This window comes from Rhinolophus ferrumequinum, chromosome 11 (genome assembly GCF_004115265.2).
Source record: "Rhinolophus ferrumequinum isolate MPI-CBG mRhiFer1 chromosome 11, mRhiFer1_v1.p, whole genome shotgun sequence".
Taxonomy (NCBI): domain Eukaryota; kingdom Metazoa; phylum Chordata; class Mammalia; order Chiroptera; family Rhinolophidae; genus Rhinolophus; species Rhinolophus ferrumequinum.
This window is the reverse complement of record NC_046294.1, coordinates 103,425-110,104: the sequence shown is the minus strand read 5'-3', so window position 1 is coordinate 110,104 and position 6,680 is coordinate 103,425. Positions and strand designations below refer to the sequence as shown.

The 6,680-nt window shown below is 56.6% G+C and overlaps 1 protein-coding gene across 2 annotated transcripts; it reads left to right on the top strand.

The window, feature by feature from the left end:
- Positions 1-3,252: 3,252 nt before the first annotated feature.
- IFITM5 (interferon induced transmembrane protein 5) lies at positions 3,253-6,635 on the top strand. Of its 2 annotated transcripts, XM_033120664.1 has the most exons (3): positions 3,253-3,304; positions 3,491-3,769; positions 4,318-6,635. In XM_033120664.1, the coding sequence occupies exons 2-3, from the start codon at positions 3,578-3,580 to the stop codon at positions 4,528-4,530; spliced, it is 405 nt and encodes a 134-aa protein (XP_032976555.1). In that variant the 5' UTR covers positions 3,253-3,304; positions 3,491-3,577; the 3' UTR covers positions 4,531-6,635. The 2 variants fall into 2 exon arrangements, with proteins under 2 accessions (XP_032976555.1, XP_032976556.1); XM_033120665.1 differs by lacking the exon at positions 3,253-3,304 and having other exon boundaries at positions 3,456-3,769.
- The last annotated feature ends 45 nt before the right edge of the window (positions 6,636-6,680 follow it).

Sequence of the window (6,680 nt, the reverse complement as noted above, 5' to 3'; positions counted from 1 at the left end):
CAGCGAGAATATAGTGGTATGAACCCTCTATCCATGGCTCTGTTGGTGTTCCTTTTCGGCCTCACCATACTCTGTGTCCACCCACCGAGAGGGGGACCAGAGACCCTGCATGACACAAAGTATTGTTGATAGTTATTTTGATAGGAGTGGCTGACTGGAAAGGGCCCAGAGCTCCACAGAACATCCTGCAGCAAAGGTTCAGTCTCAAGAGTAGTTTCCTCTTGTGGCGGTTCCTTTAAAATCATGATTTTCTCCATTGGTTCAGCATCTGATTCATTTAGTTCTAAATACATTTCACCCTCTGAGAAAAGCATATGTGGGTCTCATGGATTTCAAGAAAGTCTCAGCCTATTAGGTGAACTGGGTCAAATTTGATGAGCAAAAATATATGTTGCTCTGTGAACAGGTTTTGATTGAAAAACAGACATTGGTTGAGCAGCTGTCCCTACCATCTGTACAGAAGCTTTACTCCGAGGGAGAGGGTGACTTAGTAGGGTTTAGAACAAAGTAGCCCCTGTATCTACAAGGGCCTTAGTAGTTTCCCTTTGCTGAGTTCATTGCTGGAGCTGTGCATTCATAATTTTAGTAGCTTTATCTTTTTGTGCCTTTTGAAGTTTAAAACAATTGATCAGCCAGAGTAGTTAGCTTATTAGCACGTGTGGTCAGCCAGTTTAATTCATGTTGTTTAATCAGTTACAAGCTCCTCGTCTAATTCTTCCAGAAATGCCTAATTGAGCATTGAGTCATTTTGATGATGCTTAAAACTATCTGGAGACAAACCTGAATATTGTTTGGAAGATTTTTTTTTTTAATGTTCAAAGAAAGAAAGTATGGTTTCATTAGCTTTTAATCTACAGTGGTGGATTTTTAAAGTTTAATTATTGGGGAATATTGGAGAACAGTGTGTTTTTCCAGGGTGTCAAGTCGTTGTTTTTTCAATCTAGTTGTGGAGGGCACAGCTCACTGGCCCATGTGGGACTCAAATCGGCGACCTTGGTGTTTTGAACACTGCGTTCTAACCACTGAAACGACTGGCCTCCCACTAGCGGCTCAGCTCCAAGCTCAAGCCGTGTCTTCAATCTAGTTGTAGAGGGTGCAATTCACCTGCTCATGTGGGAATCGAACAGGCAACCTTATTGCTAAGAGCTCGCGCTCCAACCGAGCCATGCGGCTGCCCTGGATTTTTGTTCAGTCTGGTTTCTGGGGGAAAATCTCAGGGAAGACTTGGTGAAGCCAATAGACTGATTAACTTCCCTGCATTTTTGCTGGTCTGTTTCTCTTTGTTTTAAAAAATCCTCTCTAGGAATTTTCCAGCATAACTTACTCAGCCATTCTGCTGCTGTGCTCTCAGAAACCAATAGATGAACTAGTTGGAACAGGTCAGAATAACCAGTGTCATATATTCTAACAATCAAATCAAATTCCTCTGTGAGCTCAACAGGGTTTTGGAGAGGACCAGGGAAGTCTTTAGTTAGAGTCCTTAATTCTGCTACAGTCCTAGGAGAGTAAATTATTGCTGGCTTCCCTCGTCCTGAGATTGGCTTTTCTCTAAAGGGAGCTGCCAGAATTTCTCGTTCATCCGGCCAGTCCTGTTCTGGCTTTCTATTCCTAGTTTCCCCTAAGTCAATAGGGGCTGGTGGTGGACAGGAGAGAAGGGGAGGAGGAAAAAGGTAGCGACAGTCTGGAAAAGGGAGCTCAGAAAGGAGTGGAGCGGTTGGAAAATGGGGGAAGCGGGGTTCTGGCACTGAGCAGTTTCGGAAGCCTTCTTTAGTTCAGAGACTGTCTCTAAAATGTTGTTATTAACTTCCCTATGAGAAGAAAGTGCATTGGAGCTCCCTTTGGAAGCTTCTACGTTCCAGTGACAGTACTGTTCCATTCATCCAGTTTGATCTCACACCTGCTTTTTCCAATTGAGCTCATGCACAACATTAATTTAGAGGTACCAAAAGAGCCCTGTTCTGGCTATTTTAAGCTGATATCACTTTTAGTGAAAGCTCCCATTTCTGCAGATACTCGCAAGTTGAAGCTCCATGTGCGTTGTACATGAAGCCGGCCAGAGATGAAAGGGATGCCGGCTGTCATGGATCTCAGAGGCCTCAGAGGCATGATTTCCCATGGTCATTTTAATTTTTCTTTTAAGCCAATTAAAAAAAGCTGAAATTAAATGCAGCCACCTAAGAACAGCTCAAATGAAGTCAGGAACCGCTGTAGGTTAAGTAAAGACTCATCTGCTCTCGGCCTGAGCCACTGCATGGCTGGAGCCACCATTGTCTGTGCTGGGGCCACAGGCCGAGGAGATGCACCGAACTCAACATTTGTGTCCCTAGAATCCCTGCATTGAAATCCTAATGCCCAATGTGATGGTTTCAGGAGGTGAGAGCTTTGGGGGTTGATGAGGCCATGAGGGTGGAGCCCCCACGATGGGATGTGTCCTTGTGAAAGAGATCCCAGAGAGCCCCTCGCCTGTCCCCCATGAGGACACAGTGAAAGCTGGCCGGCCGTTTACAACCAGGAAGAGCATTTCACTAGAACCACTTCACGCTGCCGTGCTCATCTTGGATTTCCAGTCTCCAGAACTGCGAGAAATAAGTATCTATTGTTTCCGAGCCCCTCAGTCTGTGCTCTTTTGTCATAACAGCCCCGACTGACTAAGATGGGGGACAGGGGAGGACTGTGGGCCCTGGGTTGTGACAGTCGGGGGCCCTTCCACACAAAGGGGGGTCATTGTCCATCGAGGCTGCTGGGCCCTCCAGAGGGAGAGGAGACCAGGACAGAGCCTCCCCAGACATCTGGGGGCTGGGGAGGGCAGGAGTAAGCTGCCTGGCTGCGAGGGTGGCGGGCAGGCCCCACGTGGGACCCTGGAGAGCTCCTGTAGCCCTGACAGCAGAGCTCCCCTTACAGCTGGTCCTGGGGGCCTCCTCTCCACGACCCCCAGCATGACACACCTCTGGCTTTCCCTCTTTCCCTATTGTGTTGCCTGTCCTTTTCCACCCTGCTGTGGCCTGTCCCCTCCCACTAGCAGGCAGCAGGGACTTCTGTATTCCCAAAGCCTGGCCCTGGTGGCCAGGTGACACGGGCAGGGCCTGGGCTTTGGGTTCTCCGGCTGGAGGGGCTGTGGGTTCAGCAGTCCTGGTCCTGAGAGGGGCTCAGCTAAAGCCTGGGGCCCAGCCCATCCTGGAAACTGAGGCACCACTGCATCCAGCAGGGCCCTGAGGCGGCACCGCCAACAAGTCCTGGCCCTGGGGAGGGGGCTCTGGTAGGCGGTATGCTCCCATGGCCTGCCCCCTCCTAGCAGCTTTGCACGGTGGGTTCCCTGGGGCGGGTCGGAGGGAGGGAGGGAGGGGGCTCTGACCAACTGGATGGTCTGGTGGCCGTTGTGGAGGGCGGGGCTGCAGCCCTCCGCCCCGCAACCTCGCAGGGCCCCGCGCAGTGAGGGGTGAGGGCGGGCGGGGCGCGCTGGGCTCGGGCTGTAATTTGTCGTTATATTTAGCGGGCGGCTCTGGGCCGGCGGGTATAAGCGGCCCCGGGCGCCCACCTCAGAACGGGAATCAGCGAGGAGGCGACGGCGCTGGAACCCATGGACACCGCGTACCCCCGCGAGGATCCCCGGGCCCCGACGCCCCGCGCGGCCGAAGGCGTCGCCCACACGGCGCTCACGCTGGGGGCGCCGAGACCCCCGCCTCGAGACCACTTGATCTGGTCGGTGTTCAGCACCCTGTACCTGAACCTGTGCTGCCTGGGCTTCCTGGCGCTGGCCTACTCCATCAAGGTGGGCGGAGGGGTGCCTCCCGGGGCTGCTTAGCCTGTGGGCGCAGGGCGGGGCTCGCGGGAGCCGTTCACCTGGGGTGGTGGTGGGGCGCTTCTCCCCTGAAGGGCGTCTGGTCCATCCCAAAGAGCAGAGTCCACGGAGCGATACCCAAGGGGGTGTCTTCCATCAAAAGGGGTTTTAACAAGCTGGGGTTCCCCTGAACAAAGGCCCGCTGGCTTCAGCTTCTGTGGTGGGCGTCTCAGCACCCCAGCGGTCGTCCCACCTACCAAGGGTCCTTGGAGGCCTGGAATGGCTACTGGGTCCATAGCTGGAGTGGGAGGAGGCAGGGGCCCCTTCCAGCCCCACCTCATGACAACACCCCAAACCCGTGTCCAGTTGGGGGCAGTGAAGGGAGTGGGTAGAGCCCAGGACGATGTCCCCTCAGGCCACATCCCTCCATCCAGATTTTGGGTTCTGGCCCCAGTGGCTGCCTGGGGTGGGGAGGCAGGGCCCCCACGCCCCCAAGCCCCCAAGCGCACGTGGAGACCCGGCCCTGCCACTGTCTGCAGGCCCGAGACCAGAAGGTGGCTGGAGACCTGGAGGCGGCGCGGCGCTTAGGCTCCAAGGCCAAGTGCTACAACATCCTGGCCACCATGTGGGCACTGGTGCCCCCTCTGCTGCTGCTGGCGCTGGTGGTGACCGGTGCCCTCCACCTGTCCCGGCTGGCCAGGGACTCTGCCGCCTTCTTCAGTACCAAGTTTGATGACTCGGACTATGATTGACAGGCTGTACCCTGGCCCTGTCCTGACCCGGAGCCCCGACCCTAGGACACCAAGGCCTGGGGCGCTGCCACCCTGAGCTCCCGGGACCCCAGCTCTGCCTTAGGGCCCGATGCCCACCCCCAGCCTAAGCCTGGGTACCTAATGCTGACCCCAAGGATCCCCATTTTGGACCCCAGGGGCCTCCCCCTAACTTTGATGGTCCCTGGTCCCCTTCCTCCCCACTTACCAGGTTCTGCTTAGGTTCCACAATTAAAAGTGCCTGGTTCCAGAAGGTGCCTCCTGGGCCTTATTCCTGGCTGGGTGGGGAGGGTGCCTTCCTGAGAGGACATGCGCAGCCAAATCCCCGACTGACCACAGCATCAACGGTGGCGTCCTGTTCCCCTTGGCCGCACTCCGACTGTCCCCAGGCGCTGGGCGGAGGTGCCTGAGTATTTCAGAGTCAAGTTTGGGAACTCAGGCTTTGATCCCTGCCGCGCACTGTGGTTTAGTGGACTGTCTTCCAGAATGTGTGTGGGGTCCCATTCCACGTGTGCCCCTCTCCAAGTGTGCGTGCACGTCTGCGTGCAGGGTGGTGGTCATCCCTGGCCCACGAGGTCTCGCCCTCGTCCTGCATGGTCCTGCCTGTGGTCGGGCAAGCGCTGACTTTCTCTGGGTCATGCTGTTGTTCCCCGTGACCCCTGCATCCCAATTGAGAAATCTGCTTGCGGTGGGACAGTAGGGCTGGGCACAGACTCAGGCTCAGTCATGCCATCATCTGTGCCCACATATATCACACACACGTGGACGCACCCAACACTCCACCCACCCACATGGCTGTGCAGAGGTGACGACGTTTTCTGAGCCTCCCTGGTGCCAGACGCATGTCCTTGTATTATTTCACCTCCTTTGGACGCCCCCGAACCAGCAGTTTGGCAAAGGCAGGGGTTGCTAAACACATGCACACACCCTGTGTGGCTGGGAGTGAGGTCCCCTGGGCCTTGCTGTGGCTGGCCAATGACAGGGCAGGCTAATTGCAGGGGCCTTAACCACAGGGAGGCTCAGGGTTTTGAGCACCCCACCCTGGGTCCCTTTCCTCCCCAGGGAGCCCCCTTTGCCTGTGCACTCTGCCTGGTCTGGGGGTGGAGATCTCTGTTTAACTGCTGTACTTGGAACCCTCAAAGTACTCCTCCCCTCCACATGCACACATAGCCAACAACACCCCAGCTGCACACTGAGCAGTGCTGCTGTGAGCCAGCCCCTGGAGGAAGAGGTGTGCTGGCCCATCTGGGCGCTGGTCCTACATTGGACCAAAGACAAGGAGTGTGCCAGTGCTTGCACCAGGATGGTGACAGCGTGCCAACCCTGTGCTCCTGGTTTCGCCCAAGAAGAGACCAACCCATGCCAGATATAGAGGCTGGGGCGGCGTCAGCCTGTGTGGCTGGGTACATGTCCCCAAGCACGGGCTGATGGTCTGCCGGTCAAGTGATGACTGTGCAGCCAGCCGGACCACGTGGGGAGGACAGTGTGCAGTCAAGTCGGGGGGGGGGGGAAGGTCACCAGCAGCTCTGCCTGCCCCACGCTGTCTCCTGGGCAGGCTGAGGGATCCCGTCAAGCTCGAGCAATTGGCTACCATGGGTCCCTAACCAGCCATGCCAGCACACGCACCCTGCCACCCTGCCAGTCCCCAGAGGGTCGCCCTACTATGTGCACAGGGGGCCACACACACACATGCTCTGCGTGTGCTGCCAGTACCAGGCCACCTGTCCTGTGAGCACAGGGCCACCTACTACCCCACCTGGCTCCAGGGCTGCACAGGTAAGGTGCCCTGGGACAGTCCCCCACTGTGTGGTCTGCTTTAGCGGACCTGCCTGGGCCTTTGCTACACGGCTAGCAGAGGAGCCTACGGGCACCTGAGCCGTCCTCAGGGAGCCAGCACGGACACGGACGTATGTGGGGGCTGCACCTGGCCACGCTTCCTGGAGGCTACACTCCGCAGCAACCATGGGACCTGGGATCCCCGACGCCTCCCCCCACTCGCCCTTCTCCCTCACAAGGCTTCGTCTGCCTGGTGGCTGGTTCGCAGAGAACTGGGTCTAACTGTCCACTGAGAACAAAGGACAGCAGTTTTTCAGAGTGCGGGGGTGAGGGGGGTGAGAGGGGCCGACCTTGGG